The sequence below is a fragment of the Epinephelus fuscoguttatus genome, linkage group LG17, assembly GCF_011397635.1.
Source record: "Epinephelus fuscoguttatus linkage group LG17, E.fuscoguttatus.final_Chr_v1".
Taxonomy (NCBI): domain Eukaryota; kingdom Metazoa; phylum Chordata; class Actinopteri; order Perciformes; family Serranidae; genus Epinephelus; species Epinephelus fuscoguttatus.
In genome coordinates, this window is record NC_064768.1 from 41,657,152 (window position 1) to 41,681,186 (window position 24,035).

A 24,035-nucleotide genomic window follows, 5' to 3' on the forward strand; every position below is an offset into this window, starting at 1 on the left:
GGCTCTGCATTCATACATTAAGAAAAGAGCAGCCTCCTGGGTGAAGGTCCAGGGTTTGCTGGACCAACCCGGTCTCACTCCGAAGTTGTCGAGAACCAGCACATGGTTGGTGACTTCTGGCATCAGACACAGACAAATTTGTCACTGTTGATTTCAGTGATTTAAGCAAATAATAGCCCGTACTAGTATACACATGTACAATTTGAGGAGCGATCACATTCGGTCCTTTAAAATTGACTTTATTTCCTCTGCAGAAATCAGCTCAGACAGTTACAGGTCCTTCTGTAGATTATTCTGAGAATATTTTCCCTAAGTTGTGTCCAGTCCTCAGGGACCAACATCGAGAAAATATTGAGAGAGCGCAGGCCATATTGATTTTGGCTTTTACACATGTGTGTACACAGAGAAGAAGGAACCGGCTCAAGTTCAGATTTATGTATATAAAAACCAACCAATTAAAAAGTCTGCGGACGGACAGAGAACGTTTAGCAGCAGTTTACAGTTTACAGTGATGAACACGGTTTCCACTGCCAGTGATGGAGCTTAAAGCACAATGGTGCACATTCATCAGACGCAAACAGCTACCTGAAAACACTTTGCTACCTTCCTGAGACCCGGTGTCCTCACATGAGGACGTCACATTCTGGGTTTCCTGCACCTTATACTTCATTCTGTGTAACTCAGACCTGTTGTCCTCGTTCGTGGACACTGTTTGTGCCATCTAGTGACAGTAAGAGCACAGTACACTGAGCCATGAAAAAACAAGATGGCAGCCATCTCTACAGAGTCAGTCTGCAGCCGACCCCGACACAAAAGTGGACACGGTCCAGAACCTGATCACATGTTATTACTGAAACTTGTTTATTTATGATTAATAATGATTGTAGTTTGATATGGCAACAAATTGGACCAATTTTAGCAACAGTAACAAGATAAGAAACTGTTAATTAGGAAGTACTGGTTTGAAGACGCTGGGAGTTTATTATCTATCGTCTGGTTTGAGGACAATTTGTTATTGACGTTTTGCACTACAACGTTCAGACATTGTTTATTACGATTAAAAATAAACCCAATCTTTTTTCTTTAAACGCATGTTTCATCTTCAACTTCATGTCTTTTGGAGATCAGTTCATCTTCTACTTATCTAGCTGCTCACAGTAAACAAAATTGTGACCCGGGTTGCCCAAATGTTGCGTTTCCACTGTCTCTGTGACCATTTCAGTTTCAGCCCTCAGATTTGTCCACATCTACTTTTGTTTGTTTCTGTCCTTCTTTTTCTCCCTGTCTCTTTCATGCTCTGTCTTTGTGTCTCCTCGTGTTTGGCAAGCAGGGAACAAACTTGGCAGGAAAACCAGAGCCCTCCTCCTCCACCTCCTCCACCTCCTCCTCCGCCTCCTTCTCTCCTCCCCTTTTCACTCTCAGTCTGTGTGTTCATTCAGAGCTCAGTCGATCAGGACCATCACATCTGCTCTGCTCTCTGTACTCTTTGCTTCTCTCTCATTCATTCACACATTCATTCACCCTTTGGATCTGAATCATGTCCAGTTGGCGTCTCCTGTCTGTTTATCTGAGTGGAGCTTCACTGATCCTGCTGCTGACTGCTGGTGAGTCCTCACTCCGTCTGTGACTGCGTGTTTGTGTGTGTGTGTTTGACATCTTCTTCATGTGATCTGTGTGTGTGTTGCAGCTGTTAAACTTCCTGTGTGTGTGTGTGTGTGTGTGTGTGTGTGTGTGTGTGTGTGTGTGTGTGTGTGTGTGTGTGTGTGTGTGTGTGTGTGTGTGTTATGGTGAATTTATTTTACAGTATAACTGTAACCTGACATGTATACACCCCCCACCCCCCACCTCCTCTGGCTGGCAGCCATGTTGGAGCTCCTCCTCCTCTCTGAGCAGCTGGTTAAGTTTCCGTGGAAATTTAAAGCAGATTTTTTGTTGTTGATTGTTTTTTGTTTCAAAGAGAAGAAGTTGCGGTTGAAGGAAAACCTCAATATGTTCAGTTCTGAGTCAGCTCTCATGTCTCTGTAGTTTGTTTTACACCGCTTGTTCAAGGTGGAAATATCACGCCGTTACGCCACCTTGCCATTCTGTGTAGTTGTCTCACCTTGACGAAAGAAAAAAACATCAGTTGGTGGTGTTGTACTGACGTAGTGCTTTTATTTTGACAGAGACTGTATGCACTGATGTTAAATTATTGATTTTTCTCAAAGGAGTCTGGTGGCGTTGAAGAGAACGATTTTGCGGCTTCATCTTCCTGTTGGAAAGATAAACATTCTGCAGATTTTCATTTTTGGTTGACCGCTGAAAACAATTTTAAAAATCTGCAAATTTCATTTGAGCCTGGAAATCACTTCCTGACATTACAGTAAAGAAGTGAAAATATTTTAAACTTAGCGTACGCTGATATTGTTGTCTTTTGTCAGCTAGGACAATGGACGCGATGTACACAATACGAATGACCTGAATTAAGTGGCACGAATTTGCGTCATATCCTTTTATTTGTGACAGTTGAAGAATCTAAACTTCAGCAACCGATAGCCAGTCAGCGTTGAGATCCTCAGGAGACATCTGGCACCATTTTGTGTCTTTTGGACACTCGCGAACATGTGAGTTATTCATGCATATGAAGCGAGTAAACAAAATATTCTAGCATTCAAACTCGCATGAGTAACACGACATGAAAATTTGCATCGTGTTTGGTTTGAACACAACATAAAACTCCATATATGGACGCATTGGACGTGACACGCATGATGTGAATTATGTGAGTAGTGCCATACGCTTCTTCACGAGAGCTAAAAAATCTGAACTTCAGTGACTGTTTCACGCTGCGATAGCCAGTGACCATTTAGTGTGATGTATGACACCTTTGCACATGTTTTAGGCTCTCACGTACATGTGATTTTACATGCGTATGACAGAAATTATAAGCGCGTATGAAGCAAGTCAACACAAAATATTCTAGTGTTCAAATTCGTGTGAAAATTTGCATCATGTTTGATGTGAACACAACATTAAACTCCATATATCACTGTGATTTAGCAGTGTGCTTCTCTAAAAGTATTGTATTTACCTTCATGAATTTCATAGTAAAAGTCTCAATTTAGTTCAGTTTCACAATAAAAGCCTGTGAGGTGATAATAATATAATTTATTCTGAAATATTACAGTTACATGTTGTTAACTGAAAGACACTGTTGGTAACACACTGCCAATGGATCAGTGCCTCAAACAACCCCACTTAAAAAAACCTGAACTGTCCCTTTAAATTTATTACGTTTATTTATCAGGCACCAGAAAACATTAAAGTCACAGAAGAAGAAGAAGAAACGCTCTGGATTTAACCACCAGCCCGTTTCCTGGATACAAATATTACAAATACACACAACAATCAATCATCACACAGGAAGTGATCGAGAAGGAGAGAAGTGAAGGAAGTAAGAGTAGCTTCCTTCCTTCCTTCCTTCCTTCCTTCCTTCCTTCCTTCCTTCCTTCCTTCCTGTCCCCTGTGAGGGACGTTATTGTCTCAGAGGTGAGAGACGTGTGTACAGTTTCAGTGTGTGTGTTTGATCAGCAGCTGGTTTCTGTAAAGATCATGTGACGCTGCTGACAACGCCCCCTCACTGTTACTGACCCATGCTTCCTTTGCTTTTTCTTTTTTGTTTCCTCTCCTCTTTCCTCCTGCCATTTCTCTTTTTCTCCTTCTCATTCCCTTGTTTCCACACCTCCTTTTCTTTCCTCATATCCTCCCTCATCCTTCCTCTTAACTTCCTTTCCTGCTTCATTCTTATTCCTGCCCTCTTCAGTTCTCCTCATGCTTCCTTGCCTTTCCTTTTCCTCCATCCCTTTTTACCTTTCCTACTTTATTTTTGTTTTCTCTTCTTTTCCCTTCCTTTCTTCTTTTCCCCTTCTGCTTTTCCTTCCCTTCTTTCCTTTGCTTCCTTTCCTTTTTTCCTTTGCTTTTCTTTCCTCTTATTCTCTCTTCTGTCCTTGTTTACATTTCCTTCTACCACCCGTCATGCTCCCTTACCTTTTCCTCTGTCCTTCTTTTCCTTTTCTACTTTACTTTTGTTTCCTTTCCTCTTTCCTTCTTCCTTACCCCTTCTTCTCCTTCTTCTTCCCTTGCTTCCTTTTCTTTCCTCCTTCAGTACTTTCTTTTCTTTTGTCCTATTTTCTCTTCTCCCTTTCTTCTGAATCTTATCTCCTTGTTTCTTTTTCTCCTTCATTCTTGTTCTTGCCCCTTCTTTCCTCCTTCATGCTTCCTTTCCTTTTTCTTTCCCTCCATCCTTTTTTACCTTTTCTGCTTTACTTTTGTTTCCTCTCCTTGTTCCTCCTTCTCTTTTCTTCTCCTTCTTCTTCTCTTGTTTTCTTGCTTCTTTGTCTTTCGTCCTTCAGCACTTTCTTTTCTTCTTCTACCTCCGGAGAAGAAAACATTTCATTCCCGCCCACACAGTTTGATTGACAGGTGATCCCTGGCAGCCTGTGTGTGTGTGTGTGTGTGTGTGTGTGTGTGTGTGTGTCACCTGGTTTTCATTTCCTCGTCTCCGTGGTGTCTATGATTGACAGGCTGTTAGGGATGACACACTTCCTGTTTGCTAACAATTAGCAGCCCACCCCCTCAGTTCCCATCATCCTGCTGTGTGTGTGTGTGTGTGTGTGTGTGTGTGTTAGTTAAAGTGTTAAAGGGTCAGTTCACCCAAATCTGTCCGAACTAGACAGAATAAATCCAGAATATATTTGTGTGTGTGTGTGTGTGTGTTTGTGTGTGTGTGTAATTTGGTTGAACTGATCCTTTAATCTCATGTTAAAGAGCTTCATGCTAACACATAGCTCACATGTTAGCGCTTTGAGGTCAAAGGTCACAGTCGAGGCGCCGACACAGATCAGATTTTTACAGATTAATGATGAGAGATAATCAGAGACTGACCTCATTTAGTGTGTGTGTGTGTGTTCTCACAGTCGACATGTGAACCTCCATCTTCAGCTCCCAGTGAACGCTTCCTGTTGGATGTCAGTTTATGACTCTGGCCAGTCTCCTACTGGGAGCTGACCAGTTCAGCTTCTGCAGCGGGAGCCTGAGGAAGTTGATTTATGTCCGACCTCGGCACGTCATGTGATTTACCTCCTGCAACATAAACTCCAAAAATTCTTTTTCATTATAAATTCTGCACGAATCGACGTGTTTTCTACATCAGGACGTAACAAACTGTTTCCTGTTACGCTGGTGCTGAAGTGCAACTCTCGACCTGTTGGACTGTTTACATGTTTCAAAGCTTCAGTAATCACATGGATCCTGCTGGGAGGGAGGACATGCTGGGTAAACTCACAGAGCTTCTAGCAGAGCGCTGATGTGAAACACAGACCAGCACTCACACACACACACACACACACACACACACACTTACAGATGATGAATGCTGAGTGAGGAGGAAGATCTTCAGGGATCAGAGTTTCCCCATCAGACTGTAACTGCACTAACTGTGTGTGTGTGTGTGTGTGTGTGTGTGTGTGTGTGTGTGTGTGTGTGTGTGTGTGTGTGTGTGTGTGTGTGTTTTGAACGTAATCTGTTTCCACATGAAAAGAATTTGCTTTGGTGAATGAGAAACAAATACAGATAATATAACATAATGTGATATATATATATATATACATACATATATATATGACAGGCAGGCTATATTTCAACTTTTCTTATAATATGCATAACATTTGGCACTATTCAACATTTCATGCACAGCTGTAACCTGGAGCGTATTTAACAAGACTGCACTGACATCTTGTTCACAGAACTTCAAATGTACTTTGTTACTTGAGGTTGTGCCGCAGCCCTGTATTGGCAAGCTTGCTGTATGGCCATCACTGTGCAAACGCTACAGCAGTGTAGCTAACGCTAGCCATTGTTAGCGACATACATTCTTGTGGTGACAGCTGAAAGAAGTACATTATGTCATTTTAAGTCTGAAATCATTAAAGCGTAACCAGTTATGACCAGAGTTGGGTATAACGCGTTACTTTGATCACTTTTTGCAGTAACGAGCAACCTAATGCGTTAGTTTGCTGTTTGAGTAATCAAATACTTGAGTACAATTTCAAACAAGCCATCAGTTACTTCCGTTACTTTAGAACGCTGGTCATTCAGCTCCGAAACAGCAACAACTGTCTTTTGGTTCTAATAACGGAGATAACGTTAAACCTATCAGTCCAAAAGAAGTCATGAAGCTTGTGGCTCACTACGTGGTCGGAGAAATGCTGCTGTTGTCTACGGTGGAGTCTAAAAGAAGGTGGAGGAGAACTTGCTGACAGAGGTCAACAAGGATTTCATACAAGACTTTGATGATTTTCTGGCAGAAACAACATTGAGATATGATCGGTTTTTAATTGTTGGTGATTTTAACATACATGTCTGCTGTGAATCAAAACCTCTGGTCAGGGAGTTCATGAATCTTACTGACTCGTTTAATCTCACCCAGTCAGTGGTTGGGCCAACGCATGAAAAAGGACACACGCTGGACCTTGTGCTGTCACTTGGTTTAAATTTAAGCATTACTGAGATCTGTAATACTGATATCTCTGATCACTTTGCTGTTTTATTTACTGTTACTGTGCCTTCTTCTCATGTTAAACCCACACTCTCAGATGTACATGTAGACATGCTGAGAGAAGTGGAAGAGAGATCGTCTTCAAATCTCACTTCAAATGCTGTCAGGTCCATTCCCTCTCCTCTGGCCTCTGACCCTGTTGCTTCCCCTGTAGCCCCGGTTATTTTTGAGGCTTTTGTGCAAGTGTCTCTTCCTTTTTTAACGAAAATAGTTCAGCAGCTACGGCCATCCTACTGCCCCCTAGACAGCATTCCACCCCGTTTCTTCAAGGATGTTTTTACCATGCTGGGGCCTTGTATTGTCGACCTTATAAATTCTTCCTTGATGTCTGGCTGTGTCCCCGCTGCTTTCAAACATGCTGTGGTGCAGCCCCTCATCAAGAAGAATAATCTTGACCCTTCAGTTTTGTTGAACTATAGACCTATTTCTAAGTTCCCTTTTTTGTCCAAAGTCTTAGAAAAGGTAGTGTATGAACAACTGCAGACGCATCTGGACTTAAATGGCATCTCTGAAAAGTTCCAGTTGGGCTTTAAAGCACGCCATAGCACAGAAACAGCCCTTTTACGAGTTTTTAATGATCTGCTTTTAACTGTTGATTCTGGCAACACTTCTGTTCTGGTGCTCTTAGACTTGACTGCAGCTTTCGACACAGTAGATCATAAGATTCTTTTATCATGTCTTGACCTGTGTGTAGGTTTTAAAGGTACAGTGCTCAAATGGTTTGAATCCTATGTATCAGAAAGGAGTTTCTCTGTTCACATGGGCCAGTATACATCTGCTGCATCCTCACTCAATTATGGGGTGCCTCAAGGCTCCATCTTGGGTCCCATTCTCTTCTCCATTTATATGCTGCCCCTGGGCGCTATATTTAGAAAGTATGATATAACATTTCATTGTTTTGCAGACGACAAACAGCTCTGCCTCCATTCAAGCTCTGCTGAACTGTTTCAATGATGTTCACACATGGATGGCTTTAAATTTCTTGAACCTAAACAAATCTAAAACTGAAATTATTTTGTAAGGCCTTTTCTGACCTTTTAGAAGGCTATGACAGTGCCATTGGCCCATTAGCTTCCTACTGTCTCCCTGCTGCAAGGAACCTAGGAGTAATTTTTGACTGTGCCTTTAAATTTGACAAACAGATTAGTTCAGTGGTCAAATCAAGCTTCTTTCAATTAAGGCTACTTAGTAAGGCAAAGCCCTACCTCCCCCCACTTGATTTTGAGAGGGCAATTCATGCTTTCATATTATTGTAACTCTCTTTATGTTGGATCGGACCAGCAGTCACTGAAACGCCTACAGGCTGTCCAGAATGCAGCAGCCAGACTGCTGACAGGAAAGAAACGGTACTGGCCTCTTTGCACTGGCTCCCTGTCCAGTTCAGAGTTCAGTTTAAAATTGTATTATTTGTTTTTAAAAGCCTGAATGGCTTAGCTCCATCCTACCTGAGCTTGTTCAGCTTCACATGACAGCCAGAGCACTGAGATCAAGCAACCAGCTGCTGCTGGCCTGTCCCAGAACTAAACTTAAAAACAAGGGTGACAGAGCCTTTTCCGTTGTGGCGCCAAATTTATGGAATACTTTACCATTCCATATAAGGGCAGCCCGAACTTTTAAATCTCTTTTAAAAACCTACCTCTTTTCACTTGCTTTCACCTCAAGTTGAGACAACCATGTCTTTTATAGCTTTTATTTGTATTTTTCCTTTACTCTAGTGTTGTTTTTTTATTGTCTAAACCTATTGTTGATTTTATTGATAATTTATGCTGCTTTTGCTATTCATTCATTCATTCATTTATATTTGGAGGAACTGTCCAGCACTTGGGTCAACCATGCTTGTTTTAAATGTGCTATATAAATAAATTTGACTTGACTTGACAGGTCAGACTCAGGAGGACTTGCATCATGCCTCATACACACTACACGCCTTTTCTGCCCATTCCGAAAGTCACTATGTGACATTACGTGATTGTGGAGTCATAAAATCGTGCTGTGACTTGGCCGACAGACATGACACACTACACGATGGTACTCGCCAATTATCCTCGGACCGGTCATCTTTCATGTCATCAGGTTATTCTTGTCCTATTTTTATTACTTTCACTATTATTTCAGTCACTGTGTCTGTTCATGTGCCAGCTGAAATGTTGTCGAAATGTAGCTTCATTTGGAGTATTGTACGCAAACATTCAAGGTACTGAATCCTCCACAACCAAGTTCCTACAAATGTTTCAGAATAAAAGCCTATTTAGAAAATGGAGGGATTCTCTCAGCTGAGGTTATAAGGGGCTTTTAATTTGAAACAAGTGTTGAGTTTGAAATGACGATGCGATATGTTAACTTTACAAAGACAACGGAGCGGATAAAAAGTAAATATATAAACACACAGAGGGATTAATAAATAACGGAGCGTCTATAATGTAGTTTGTTTCAAATGAAGCTGGGAGCCTCTGCAGCTGTGGTGAGTAAAAGCCCCGCCGCTATTTGTTAATGTTATTACTTTATGTCCGACCGTGAGGATGTACCATTGTTTGCTAGCTTGATGCTAATGACAGTAACGTTAACTCAGCGGGTTGACAAAGTGCCTCTGCTGTTTCACACCATCATTTCCCCCTTTTACTCTGTGTGGTAACATCCCTAGAGGAAATATTAAAAATGCTGGGGTGCTGTTGTCATACAGTTGTCTACGGCAGCAGATCGTTCTGTGTTTCTATTGGTCAAAGTGACGGCTGTGATGGGAGAACTGGATCTCAGTGAAGGGCAAGTGGTCCATAACTTTAATTTTGGAGACAAAAAAATGTAGGCTTAGCGCCCTGTGGTCCATTGCCCAATAGGAAATGTAGAATACTCAAAAGTACTTTAAAAGTGCTTGAGTTACTTTTCTCAGACAGTAACGTTGGAAGTACTTTTAAAGTAATGGAGTTACTTTACTCAGGGAGTAATGCAGTAAAGTAACTGGTTACTTTAAAAAAAGTAACGCAGTAAAGTACTTTGATTACTTTTAAAGTAACCCTTACCCAACTCTGGTTATGAAAACAGTTGTAGTGTAGTATGTTGTCGGAAACCTTGAAAAAGAACATCTTGGTAAAGTTTCCAGTTAAATTATATATCTGTGACGGTACCTGTTGCTATACCGCATTGGATCTTCAAACAATATGATTTAATGATTATAGAATTTTTGTGGGAAGGGAGGAAACCAAGGATTGGATTAAGGAAAATGCATTCCCCCAAAGAGAAAGGAGGTCTGGTTCTACCTGACATGAGGTTATACCAAATCTCATTCGTGGAAACTGCTAAATTAGCCAGACACTGGATTGTAGAAAACAAACTGGAATGGGTTTCTATTGAGAATGAGATGTGTTGTCCATTTACCCCCGTAGATCGTTTATCCCAATCTCAACAGAAGAAGAAGAAGGAAATCACATCATGGACTTCTTCAAACTGCCAGCGGAGCGTCTTTATCCCTCTTATAGACTCACTAATACTCTGCCCAGCAGTAATTGTGATAAAGATAATATGGCAGACAGACCTGGGATGTACCCTGGATGAAGAGCAATGGTTAAAGAGTCTGTCTGATAGTGATAAATATGTAAGGGAGTCCAAAAGTAAAGTCACCCAATATAAAATAATACATAGACACTTTCGGACATTAGCCAGGCTGCACAGGACGGGTTTATCAACTAATAATTTCTGTTGGAAATGCCAGGAAGACACTGGCACTTTTCTACATTGTATTTGGGATTGTCCACTTATTTGGCCCTTTTGGAGCGTAATTCTTAGACACATGAGTAAATGGCTCTGTAAGACAATGCCAGTGTCTCCAAAACTTTATTTATTGGGAGACAGATCGCAAGTGCATAATGTGTCAAGGGATGAATTCTCAGTTGTTATGGCTGGAGTCACTACAGCTGCTAGAACTACTGTATACTCAGGTGTCGGAAGTCAACTAAGCCCCCAGAAGTAAAAGAATGGGTCACCTACATGATAAAAACTGCCTTTTATGAATCTATGTTGACTAGAATGACTGACCGTGCTCAAGGACCGATCTGGGGGGTTTCTGTATATATGTATATATGTGTGTATATTAGGGCAGAATTCACACACACACTCCCTGCACAACATGGAAGCTCCTGTCAGGCATCATGGAGGCTAAGATAACTAGGCATATGGCCCAATACATGAGCAAAGGCACAGAAAGGAAGTGGCAGTAACACCAGAGGAGCCAAGCACCAGCTACTGGTTGACAGAGCAATTGCCAGACTGCAAGAGCAGGAAGACAAACCTGTGCACCACCTGGATTGACTACAAGAAAGCCTATGACTCAATGTCACTCACGTGAATACTGGAATGTCTGGAACTATACAAGCTCAACAGGACACTAACGGCCTTCATAAAGAACTCCGTGGGAATGTGGTAGATGACCATAGAGGCCAACTCAAAGCCGATTGCCCAAGTCAACATTAAATGCAGCATATACCAAGGGGATGCATTGCTGTTCTGCATAGGCCTAAATCCCTCAGACAGATCATCAAGAACACTGGCTATGGATACAGATTCCGAAGCAGAGTAACAATCAGCCACCTGCTCTGCATGGATGACATCAAGCTGTACGCCAAGAATAAGCGAGAAATCGACTCACTGATCCACACCATCAGGATCTACAGCAAGGACATAGGGATGTCATTCGGATTAGAAAAGTGTGGCCAGATGGCATCAAAGAGGCAAGATGATCAGAACTGAGGGAGTCAACCTAACAGAGGGCAACATTTTCAGAACAGCTACGAGTACCTTGGGATCCCACAGGCTAATGGAAAAGATGAGGAGGCTGCAAGGAAGTCGACTACAACCAAATACCTCCAGAGAGTAAGGCAAGTCCTGAGGAGTCAATCAATCAATTCAATCAATTTTATTTATAAAGCCCAATATCACAAATCACAATTTGCCTCACAGGGCTTTACAGCATACGACATCCCTCTGTCCTTAGGACCCTCACAGCTGATCAGGAAAAACTCCCCAAAAAACCCTTTAACGGGGAAAAAACGGTAGAAACCTCAGGAAGAGCATCTGAGGAGGGATCCCTCTTCCAGGACGGACAGACGTGCAATAGATGTCGTACATAACAGATCAGCATGATAAATTAACAGTAATCCACATGACACAATGAGAGAGAGAGAGAGAGAGAGAGAGAGATGCAGGTAATGACAGTAGCTTACAACAACATTAATGAAAGTAATAATATTATAGTTATAGTTCTGGTTACTGTGGTACAATATGTTGAAAGTATGTATTAATATCTGGCAGTATACATGTGTGACAATAATCATATGTGTATAATAACAATAGAAGTATGACTAATGACTAATGATGGCAGCAGCAGCAGGAGGCATCTGGCAGGACCATGGCAGCAGCACAACCACACACGTCACGCTGTCCAGGCACCGCTGTGATATGAGTTAATCTGAGAGACAGTGGAGCACAAAGGCTCCAGAGAAGAAGCCGAGTTAGTGACATCCAGAATGGCCGAGTTAGCAAGATGCAGTAATAGAATACGAGAGAGAGAGAGAGAGAGAGAGAGAGAGAGAAGGAGAGAAGGTGCCCGGTGTATTATAGGGGGGTCCTCCGGCAGACTAGGCCTAAGTCAGCCTAACTAGGGGCTGGTACAGGGCAAGCCTGAGCCAGCCCTAACTATAAGCTTTATCAAAGAGGAAAGTCTTAAGTCTAGTCTTAAATGTGGAGTGTAGAGGCAGATAATGTATCATTTTATACCAAAGGTGAAAATAAGGTCAGTTACACAAGGTTTTGGAAGCAGTTGATCAAATGTGAGATTTGGCAATAAAAAGGACTCCTTAGAGGTGTTTTGGTAAGTTGAGTAGTTCTTGCGTAGTCAAGCTCTGGGAAATCAAATGGAGTTGAACATTTTGGGGTCAGGGTGACCTGACCGTTGGAACAGATAGGCTAGGTGTCGCAATAGGAAAGAATCCCTCTAAGAACTTGTTTTTGAGTTAAAGGATAACTTCGGTATTTTTCAACCTGGGCCCTATTTCCCCATGTGTATGTGTGCGTATGATTCATAGGTACACTTCATTTTAAAATTGGTTCAATATTGAGGGAGGCGGATGCAGCTGGCAGCCACGAGGTAGATATGGGGGCAAATGCGTCCCGTGTAAGTTTGCGCATTAAAAGTGCTTTTTTTTGCCACTGACCGGTTAAAATCGCCAGTGCTATCTCTGTAAATAGCATACTAAGCATTTCCCTTACCCTTCACCGCCTCCCGGCTGTGATGTCATCTCACGAGAGCTTTGCTTGTTGCCAGAAGAAAACAGGGTACAATATATACAAGGGCAAAGTATGCAACAGTAAATGTGCATCTCAGAGACAATTCTAGGTGTCAGTATTACATGCATAAAGACATATTAGTTATACTTACTTGATGGATAGTTGACCATTTGGTCCCTGTGGTTTTTGCCGCCTCCTTCAATTTATTTTGGGCACATGAAAAAAGGTATCCAGCACTGCCCTGTTAATCAGAGGGGGGAAATCCTCCAACGTAGTTACACAGCATTTGGTAGTTTCTGTATCATCCCAGGACACATCGAGACCATGAATATTGGGCAGCAGGTCCCACTCATTGCAACACAGACATTCTTCCTCTGTGGGCATGGAGTCACAGCAACCACAGAAGCACCACCAGTCCTCAGAGATTCGTGTTCGTGCAGCCGCTGCTTCACCCTCGTCTGCTCGTTGGCCCTCTCTCTCTATCCTCGTCTGCTCTTCAATTTGTAGGAGCTCCTCGTCCGTATACTCGGGCTCAAATAAGTACGGACGGCCATTGTAATAAAAGGGCTCATCTTCATTCTCGAAATCGGGTAAATATGCAGCAGCAGGAAACTCCGATAAAGGAGTTGTTTTGATAAATTTAGGTTCGTGTGCAGCTCCAATTCTCGGAAATCAAACAGAACAGAAAAACGCTTAGGCTCCCCGAGAAATCAAACCTACTGGGACAATGAGGTCATAATCTCAGACCTGTCTGCACAGATACACATACACACACACACACATGCACTCAAACAAACAGATGCCCACACTCAACAGTATAACTCTTTTCTCTGGGCACTGGTCTTTAAAAGGTTAAGGCATTTATTGGGACTGAACATGCAACTTCTGACTTTCCCAGCAGGTGTCTAACCACCTGAGCTATTGGATCCCACCAGATATCCTACCTTGTCCAACCTTTTCACTTTTTCACTCCTTTTTATGTTTTCCTAAAATGTCATAAGAATTGTATGAAAAATAATGTATGCAATGCAAAAATTCAAAACTATTTTTCACAGCTAATTATTTTCAATTCTGTTTGCCAATTCTTTTACTGTTTCATGTCTCTCTATGTGTCTATTTAATAAGATTTTTTTAACTTTGAATTTAATTGTTCTTTTGTATTATGTTGTTTTCATCTTCTCAAAAAAACTTCTCGAAAATAACATATTGTTAAAAAGTCATAGTATAGTATGGCATAAAAGATTTTATGAAAAAAGTCATAGTATAGTATACAAAAACTTTTTCATAAAAATTGTCATAGTTTAGAATTTCTTTTTAAGTCACAGTATATTATTGGATTAATAAATAGTGAAGATTTTCATAGTATAGTTTAGCATAATAATAATAATAATAATAATAATATTTTCATGAAAGTTGTCAAAGCATAGTTTGCCATAAAAAAAAATTCATGGAAAATATCCAATTATAGTATGCCATGAAACTCTTTGCAAAAAAAATGTCAAAGGACAGTATGCCATTTGAAATTCATTTTAAAAATTCATAGTACAGTATGCCTTAATTTTTTTCATTAAAAATTTAAAAGTAAAGTATGCCATATATGTAATAAAAATGTCATAGCATGGTAGGGCATAACAAGATGTCATAAAGCAAATCATAGTATAATATACTATTACTGTGGGACTTGGTTAAATGTAGTTAAAGTATCATAATCAAAAGTAAATGCTTTTAAATATTTCTTTGGGTTATTGATAGTGATGTTTCATATTTTAAAAAATCATATTTTGTCTGAATCTGTAAAGTACCAGTAAATATATTGTGCAACATTACATGTGATTGCAGTATAAGTTTCCTCAGACCCAGTAGAGGACCCCATGCTGTAACTCTCACATGAGCTTGTGTTTGATTTGAAAGGAGATTTATTTACCATACTGTCTGCTGGATTTACCCTCTCCATAACCCCCGTTCAAACAACAATAACTCTGTTCAACAATAAAGTGAAAACATGCAGAGAATCTGAACGCACCCTGACACCCACGGCTCACTCAGGTTCTATTGAAGGCAGATGGTGGAAAATGAAAGGCTGACGGAAACATCACTGTGAGACATTAAGAAAAAACAACAATATATGACACACCTTTACTGAAATATTTTACTACACCCTCCTGCTTTCAGATGTTTCAGCAACATCTCTGTGTGTCCAGGACATGTTTAGCTTTGCTTAACACAAAGACTGGCAGCAGGGGGAAACTGTTAGTCATCAGAAGAGATCAGCTGGAAGGTTTCGTTACAGGAACGAGACTCTGAGATGCGATGGTGGTGAAATGTTAACGTGACTGTGTTGTGTTTTCAGTATCTGAGGCTCAGTTCTACGACTTCACTCCGACGCCGGACTACGACGACTACAATGCCACCTTCGACTACAGTTTCTACAGTAAGTCACTCCTCAACACACACTCTGTACACCAACGGTCACAATGTTGCGCCTCTCTAATGATGAGGTAATATTGCTGACTCCATGGTATGTTCAGGTAATGCCAGCAGTGAGGACCTCGACAAGTTCAGCGCGCCATTCATTGACGATGAGGAAGAGGAGGATACGGGAGGTCAGCAGGAAGAAGAGGAAGTGACTGTTACTGCCGCAGCAACTGCGGCAACGACTGTGGCAGTGACTGCAGCAACAGCTGAAGGGACCACACCACAGGGCGAGGATGACAGTAGCAATGCAGCATCACTTCCTGTTTCTCTGGTGAGAACAATCAGAGCTCATTATAGATCAAATCACGGTGTTTCTTTACAGTAACATCTGGGTAGAGAACCCCATGTACAGAAAATCTAACGAAACTCTGTCAAGTCAGTCTGCAGCCGATCCCGACACGAACGTGGACAACACAAGTTTGAAGTCTGATATGGCAATAAGTTTGACTAATTTTAGCAACAGGAACAAGATATGATACTATTAATTAGGAAGTACACATTTGCACATTTGAGGAGATTGGGACTTTATTATCGTTGAGTATTTTATTTATATTCATACTTATTATATATATATAGTTTTTGAAATGTCAGCCACAACCATCACATACTGTTTGATTACTTGTAATATGTTAATATACCGACTAATATCAACCAAGGCATTAGGAGTATTAGTATTGGTATTATTTCCATGTAAATAATCTGAATATTTACCATCAGAGTACTTTGAAAACATCGCAGAAATTTGGTTTATTTTAAACATTAAACTATTGTATTAACAACGGTTTGAACTATGGCAGCTGATGAGGATCAATCTGAGCGTTTCTTACAGTAATTATTTATAAAACTGCTGAGTCGTCACATTACAGCTGAGAGCAGCTGGCGTTTATTAACTGTGTGTGTATGAATGTGTGTGTGTGTGTGTGGGTGTGTGTGTGTGTGTGTGTGTGTGCGTGTGTGCATCTGGTTTCTGTAAATGTGACGCTGATCTCTGCCAAAATCAACAGACACCCCTGCTCTGGATCTTTGAATCAAACTCTTGTCAGTGCGGGTGACTGTTTACAGAGTCGAAAAGACTCAAGAGTGAACATGACAGAAAATATCTGAGGAGGAGGAGAAGCGAGAGAGAAGAGCCTGATCTGAGGTCTCTGAGGCCTCTGTGATGTGTTTGTTTGTTTGCGGTCATGTTAACCAGATAAATGATGTTTAGAGTTTGGCGGTTCAACGACAAACAATGACGGTGTGTTTTCTGTCTGTAGGAAATGAGTACGCTCATCTGGACTCTGCTGATCCTGATCGCACTGAATGCACAGCAGCTACAACACACACTATGAGAGTGCACTCACACACTCAGGTGAGGCCAGTGTTAGTATGTGTAGATTTAGTGTGTCCTGTGCCCAGCAGGGGCGCTGCAGCCTCACAGGTCTGATCTGGTTCAGGCCATGTTGGATGTTTGTGATGAACTGGAAGTTGTGTGCAAATGGTGATCATGAAATATGATGCCAACTGGCCAGATGGGGTGTTTTGATTAAGGTCGAAGAAATTTTGTTTTGAAAAGCCACTTCCCTCGCACTGTAAGTCAGATTGACTTGGAATTCACCACACATGTTCAGCTGAACACGCTCTATGAAAACCTCAAAAACCATTAAGTTCCGCCTGACTAGATTGTCCACCATTTAGAATTTTTTGGAAAACACATTTTTGACATCTCCTCCTACACTGTTGCTCAAATTTGTACCAAATCCTCTGTGGATCATCATCAGACGAAGTGTATTAAAAGCTATCAAAAGCTTGTTGATATCTCATTGTGTTTGAACTGAACTTTTGAGGGGGCAATCAAAGACTATAAATCAGCAATTGATTGTCTTATCATCACAAAACTTGCAGGGTATGTTGAATAACAACATAAAACCAGGTCTTTTAAATTATTTGGAAATCAGTCAACAGGGGGCGCCACAAGTTCCAAAAAAGTGCATTGACCTTTCACAAAATTGGGTCATAATCTGTGAGGGTTTGTTCCAACATCACCAAACTCGGTGGACTTTTTTGAAACTAATCCATTATAGCGTGTCCCCAAAAATGTTTCTGCAGTTGATCAATAGGAAGTTACAGAGTTTCCAGAGAGGGCTGTGGCCCAGTAGACATTTGGACCTAAATGAATGGGCATCAATTGCAACTAAATTGTAAGTGTGTTTTTCTTTAGTGCAGAATCAGATGTGTTTTTATTACCTCAGAATGAGACGTTTATGGGGAGCATGTAGTCTACAGAGATCACCATGTTGCGCCTCCATGTTTCCTTTTTTAATATGAAACTGCTTTAGTCAGGTTGTTGTTGTTGTTGTTGTTGTTATGTTTTATTTAAATGTTTTTTAAATATCTTTTTTACAGTGCTGTGAAACACATTTTCCCCTCAAACAGCTGATTTATTCAGGTTTCAACATCATAAGCTACATTTTACAAGTTTACATTGAACATATCTTGAAAACATTAGAATTCATCCACCCAGTACTCATTTTTACTGAATAAAGCTTGAACACTACACAGTATAAATCAGTGTAACCTCTGTTAGCTGTTCTTTGTGTCCACCAGCTGCTTAGGGGTAACAATAATGAGCAGGTAACAACTAACAGCTAATTGCTTGCAGCTAACTGCTAACTATGAACTGCGAACAGCCACCAGCTAACTGCTAACAGCTACCTGCGAACTGCTAACAGCTGACTGCAAACAACTTTCTGCAAACAGCGAACTTCGAACAGCTAACTGTGAACAGCTGGATGCTAACAGCTAACTTAACGAGCTCTCCTCCTGCTGATCCTCTCAGTAGCGTTGTGGCAGTTCAGTCGTTTTGACATGATAACAATACAATGTGTTCCATGGTTCATGTGACGTCAGATTACTCTGCCCATCTCCCCCAGAGAGCAGGTAAAATGTAACGAGCTGTGGAGGGGGGCCCAAATGAAGGCCTCTCAATTATTCGGTGGAGTTTACTATGTAGTTATGTAGGTGTAACATTTCAAAATAAAAGTTGTCATAAAAACTAACAAAAAATAATATAAATGAAACATTTAGAATTTTTTTCTTTTTTTCCAATTGTGCCGCCCCCTGTGGTATGTTTGTTTCTGTAAAACAAACACACTGAGTGTGAAACATTCACCATGTGCAGGTCACTGAAACCTTTAAATCCTCCAAACAGGATGCTCAGAAAGGTTCATCATGGCGCCAGAACAGAAACTAGAATTAGACTTCCTGATAAAGGTTATGTCAGGAAATAATTAGAGATAAATCAGCAGGTTTTTATTCTCTGACACTTTGAAAGGTTGAAACAGTCACACTGAGAAAAACCTCCAGAGTTTTAAAGTCACAAAAGATTCACAATAATCACTCTGCGACATTTAGAATCAAAACTCAGATAAAAGCTGCTGAATACAAAGTTTCTTTTATGCTAAAAACAGGACTGTGTGTGGGCGTCACTCTGCAGCTGTAGGTGACGTAAATGGAAACACGTGCAACATATACTGACATCACCCAGATGTGCCGATCACCAAGACGAGGTCAGCTCCTGATCCTCACGCAGAACGGGATACGTTACAGACATCACAGATGTAACAATGGAAACACACAGAACATGAGAATGCACATGAGCACCAGCATCCCTCTATAATGTCTGTAATGACATGACAACACACAGCAGCCTTCAGGGGATGTTTTTTCTGTTGCTGCAGAAGTATAAGAACACGTTACAAAGGTAATGCATTAAATGACATTGTAAATGTAATAACATTTCCCAGAATCCCTTTAGTAACACATTCTAAAACATAATACACATATTTTTCTAATGTGAAAAGTAATACGTTACTTGCAAAAGTAACAAAAGTAAGAGTGATATATTACTTCGTTACATATTACTGAGTTACTCCTAAAATGTAATATTATCCAAAATCCTGTTAGTAATGTGTTATATTACTTTGTTTGTCCTAAAACATAATATATAACTGTAATGATACGTGACATTGTAAATGTATTAGCATTATCCAAAATCATTTTAGTAACACATTATATGACTTAGTTACTTCCATAACAAAATATATTACTGTAACACATTACTTTGGTAACACACTTCAAAAGTAAATTTTTGTACTTTTGTGACACTTTACAAAAGTAATGTTATATAATCTTTAAAACACTGGACAGGAATGAATCCTAAAACCCCAAAATGAGTAATGAGTGAGCCCGTTAGCACTTCCGGTTCCCTCATCTTGAGGTCAACATGTTTTTGAACAGGTTTTTGGTTCGATGTGTGAAATAAGGTCTGAAGAGATGTTAACGTTTTGTTCTACAACATAAAATATGGCGGTAAAAACCCCACTTTGGATTTTTTTTACGTGTCTTAAAAAAGAAGGTTGCTACTACGTGGCTAAATGAGGGGACAGAATATCAAACAGCCTCATTGTAGTAGGGATGTTAAGTCATGTGACCGTGGTGTAGTTTGCTTATAGCCTAACGTTAGCTGGTGCTATGTGTAATTTATTCAAAGGACTGAGACGTAGCTATAGATGTCCTATAGACACAAACAAAAACCATATATATCTAATGTTTAGCATCTTGAAAAACTACTTCCTTGTTTCTTGACTTCCTGTTTTGCAGCTGGCGTCAGAACAGTCGGATCCTGCAGCGTGGGTCACCTGATGAGGTGGGAGGGGGTTGCAGTCACCGCTGTGACCTTTGACCTCCACGTAGGAGCCACAGCTTCCCTTGACATGGGTTTACAGGCTGACCTCAGCCAATCACAGAGCTTTCACAGTTCACTGCAACGGCAGCGTCACCAAATCTTCTTATCCATATAAAACTTTATCACATTGTTCACTGCTTTATTTAAACGTTCAGGACCAAACAGGATGTTCCTTATATGGTCAGATTTTATATCTGTAAATATGGAAGTTTATAAATGACAAAACTGTTGAGAGCAAAATAAAAATAAGCCATGATGATGTCACACTGAAGCTAACCTTTGACCTTTTGGATATAAATTGTCATCACTTAATGTGAAGTTTTGTTATTGTTAGCATCTAATGTCTTAAGTTAGGGCCAAAAATATGTTTTGTGAGGTCACACTGACCTTTGACCTTTAACCACAAAATTCTAATATTTTAGCATTGAGTCCAATCGGTGTCAAATTTAAAGAAATTCAATTAAGGCTTTCTTGAAATATATTGTTCACGAGACTAAGATGTACAAGCTGTTAGCAGCTAGTTAAAGTTAGCTGTTAGCAACTAGTTAATGTTAGCTGGTAGCTGTTTTAAGGTAGTTTACATTAGCTGTTAGCTGTTTTTAGCTAGTAAATGTATGATTTTAGCAGCTGTTAACATTTACTAGCTACTAACATTCACTAATGTTAACATTTAATGTTGGCAGCTAGTTACTGTTAGCTGGTAGCTGTTATCAATGGTCCTGGTTAACATTAGCATAGCTGTTAGCAGCTTGTAAATGTAAGCTGTTAGCTGTCAGCAGCTAGTTAACAGCTGTAAGCAGCTTTTTGAAGTTAGCTGTTAACAGCTGGTGAACATAAGCTGTTAGCTGTCATTAGCTACTTAACCTTAGCTGTTAGTGGTTATAAGCTAGTTAATATTGGCTGTTAGTAGCAAGTCAACATTAGCTAATTAACTTTTATCAGCCAGCTGTGAGCTTTTATCAGCTATCAGCTAACTTTAACTTTTAGCTGTTAGCACCTAATTAATGTTAGCTGTTAGCTGTTAATCAACGTAAATTGTTAGCTGGTCTCAGCCAGTTAAAATAAGTTTTTAGCTGTTATCAGCTAGTTAACATTTACTTGAATCAGTGAATTAGCATTAGCTGTAGGCTGGTATCAGCTAGTTATCATCATCCACTACCTGTTAGCAGCAAGTTAACATTAGCTGTGAGCTTTTATCAGCTAGTTAACATTAGCTGTTAGCACCTAGTTAATGTTAGCTGTTAGCAACTAGTTAACATAAGATATTAGCTTGTCTCAGCTAGTTAAAATTAGTTGTTAGCTGTTATCAACCTGTAAACATTAACTATTATCAGCTAGTTAACATTAGCTGATAGCAGCACTAATGAGAGGTCGGAACAATGCTAAGGCACCGTTAATGTTAGCGGTTGACAGCTAGTTAATGGTAGCAGCATTTTGAGATGTTCAAGCTCTATTCAGTAAAAATGAGTACTGGACGAAGATTAAATTATAACATTGTCATTATGTATTCAATGTAATCTTGTAAAATTTAGTGTTTTGGTGAGAAACTGAATAAATACAGCTATTTGAAGGAGAAAATTGCCGATGTTTTCTCAGAAATATAAAATAGATATCAATTATCAGTAATTATTTTTAACGTTGGTATCAACCAAGAATTTCAGCGCATCGCTAAAAATATTTCAGCATTATTTTTAGCATTTTTTAAATAAGTTTTCTCTACAATTGTTTTGTCTTTACTGAACTTTCCTACCACCATCAAAGACTCACAGAGGTTTATTTAGAGCTTTATTTATGATGTTAAACCTCAGAGTGATGGTGGAACAACAGCGCCCCCTGATGTTACAGTGTGAAACACAGTGAGGTCATATTAGATGGTTATATACTGTTTATATAAGAAAAAAGATATGAAATTTGAAAAAGTTAATCTACAACTTTTATTTGATGGCTGACAACTTGTGTCATCAAAAATGAAAAAATGTCACTGTGAATCCGACGACAGCACTTTGTAAACAAAGCTGTTTTTGATTGATGTTTGAAAGATGTTTTCTTCAGCTGTTTTAATTTTAAAAAATGTACAGAATTATCCAAAAATGTTATTAAAACATATTTTAGTTTAATATGAGAACATTGGAGAACATCCAGATAAATCCGGAAGAGATTTTTGTATGTTTGCTTGTTTTGCAATAAAATATATGAAATGTTATTAACGGGGTTGTCAATCATTTAACACACACAAGAAGTAAATAAATACATGCTAACTGTTAACCAACATGCTACCTATCAACCAACAATCACTCAACACACACATATTCTTGTACTTCTATCTTTGTGGGGACCCTCATTGAGATAATGCATTCCCTAACCTCTAAGGCCGGAGATATACTTCCTGTTTGACCATGCGTTTGCGTAGACAACCAGCTGCATACCGGCAACAGAGAACTCACACCATAAACCGCCCGTAAAAACAAAAGAAGAAGGAAATAAGTTCCAGGGTTGTGGGATGTAAACAATGAATATGGCGACAGTTGAGGAGATTGGAATCTGGTTGATTCTGAGATTAAGGCAGAAAAAACGACAGCGACGTGATCGTAGATGGTATGTGCAACCACTAATGAAGCACGGCATGAAAATGGGGAGTTTTTTTCTATTGTTTTGCCGATGTGAGATATTGATGACGAGAAACACCATCAATATTTTCGTATGTCCACCAGAACGTTTGATGATTTACTGAATTGGATTACCCCACTGATAACACACCACAATACACACACCGAGCCAGTCAGTCCAGCAGAGCGGCTTGCTGTCACCCTTCGCTTTTTAACAACTGGCATCAGCTACCAAGCCTCGGCAGCGAGCTACAAACTGGGATCAGCGACAGTTGGGCGTATAGTCCGGGAGGTGTGCAGAGCTATCTGGACAGCTCTCAAAAATGATGTTTTGGCGTTCCCTAGCAAAGACCAGTGGAAGTTAATACAAAGGGATTTCAACTCTATGTGGAACTTCCCCAACTGTGTTGGAGCAGTAGATGGCAAACACGTCAGAGTCCATGCCCTGGCCAACAGTGGGAGCTGCTTTTACAACTACAAGGGGTACTTCAGCTTCATCCTGATGGCTGTGTGTGATGCCAGGTACAGGTTCACAGTTGTGGACATCGGCGCATACGCCGATGTGGGGTGTTTTCAAGATGTTCCTTTGGATCCCAGCTTATCCAGGGCAAGCTTCCCCTGCCTCCTCCATCCGCTCTGCCTGGGAGTGATGTCCTGAGCCCCTCTGTCTTCGTCGTAGATGAAGCCTTTCACTGAAGGTCAATCTGATGCGACCGTATTCAGGTGAGTGTGTATTACACTCATACATGAAGTATGAGCAGTGGTGGAGAAACTGCACTGTACTGCATTCAAAACCTTCCTTGAGTAAAAAGTATAGTAAATTTATTTAAAGTGCCAAAAGCAAAAGGGCAGAATGACCCATTTCAGAATAATGTAATTATTGTGAATTACTGAAATATAATTACTAATGCATTAATGTGTTTAATCCACTATAATATTGTGGTCTGTAATGGTTGGGTTCATTTTAATTAATGTTTATACTGAATCTCTGTTGAATTAATTAAAGTTACCAAATAAATGTTGTGGCATAAAAAGTACTATATTTGCCTTCAAAATGTTGTAGAGTATAAGTACAAAGTAATAGAAAATGAAAATACTCAAATGAAGTACTAACACCACATAATTGTAGTTAAGTACTTGAGTGAATGTACTTAGTTATATTCCAGCACTGAGTATGACATGTAAAGGGGATTAATGAAATAACTGGGCAATATTATCATGTGTGTCATTCCTTGTTAAGGTATTGACATACTATAATAATAATATTATAGTATAATATAATTTTATTAGGCTTGAAATGAATAAATGCAATCTCATCACTATTCATTATCTGTATAACAGGGACCAACCTCACGGC

At 40.0% G+C, this 24,035-nt stretch overlaps 1 protein-coding gene across 1 annotated transcript; it reads left to right on the forward strand.

Moving 5' to 3' along the window:
* Positions 1–1,421: 1,421 nt before the first annotated feature.
* On the forward strand, positions 1,422–22,275 carry si:ch211-191i18.2 (uncharacterized protein LOC564095 homolog). Its single transcript, XM_049602626.1, has 5 exons — positions 1,422–1,604; positions 15,222–15,302; positions 15,400–15,617; positions 16,603–16,697; positions 19,988–22,275. Exons 1-4 carry the CDS (start codon positions 1,538–1,540, stop codon positions 16,675–16,677), a joined length of 441 nt encoding a protein of 146 aa, XP_049458583.1. The 5' UTR covers positions 1,422–1,537; the 3' UTR covers positions 16,678–16,697; positions 19,988–22,275.
* The last annotated feature ends 1,760 nt before the right edge of the window (positions 22,276–24,035 follow it).

Coding starts and splice junctions, on each gene's coding strand:
- si:ch211-191i18.2 (XM_049602626.1), top strand. CDS start 1,538: ATGTCCAGTTGGCGTCTCCTGTCTGTTTATCTGAGTGGAGCTTCACTG. Junction 1,605..15,221: donor GATCCTGCTGCTGACTGCTG/GTGAGTCCTCAC, acceptor TTGTGTTTTCAG/TATCTGAGGCTCAGTTCTAC. Junction 15,303..15,399: donor CTTCGACTACAGTTTCTACA/GTAAGTCACTCC, acceptor TGGTATGTTCAG/GTAATGCCAGCAGTGAGGAC.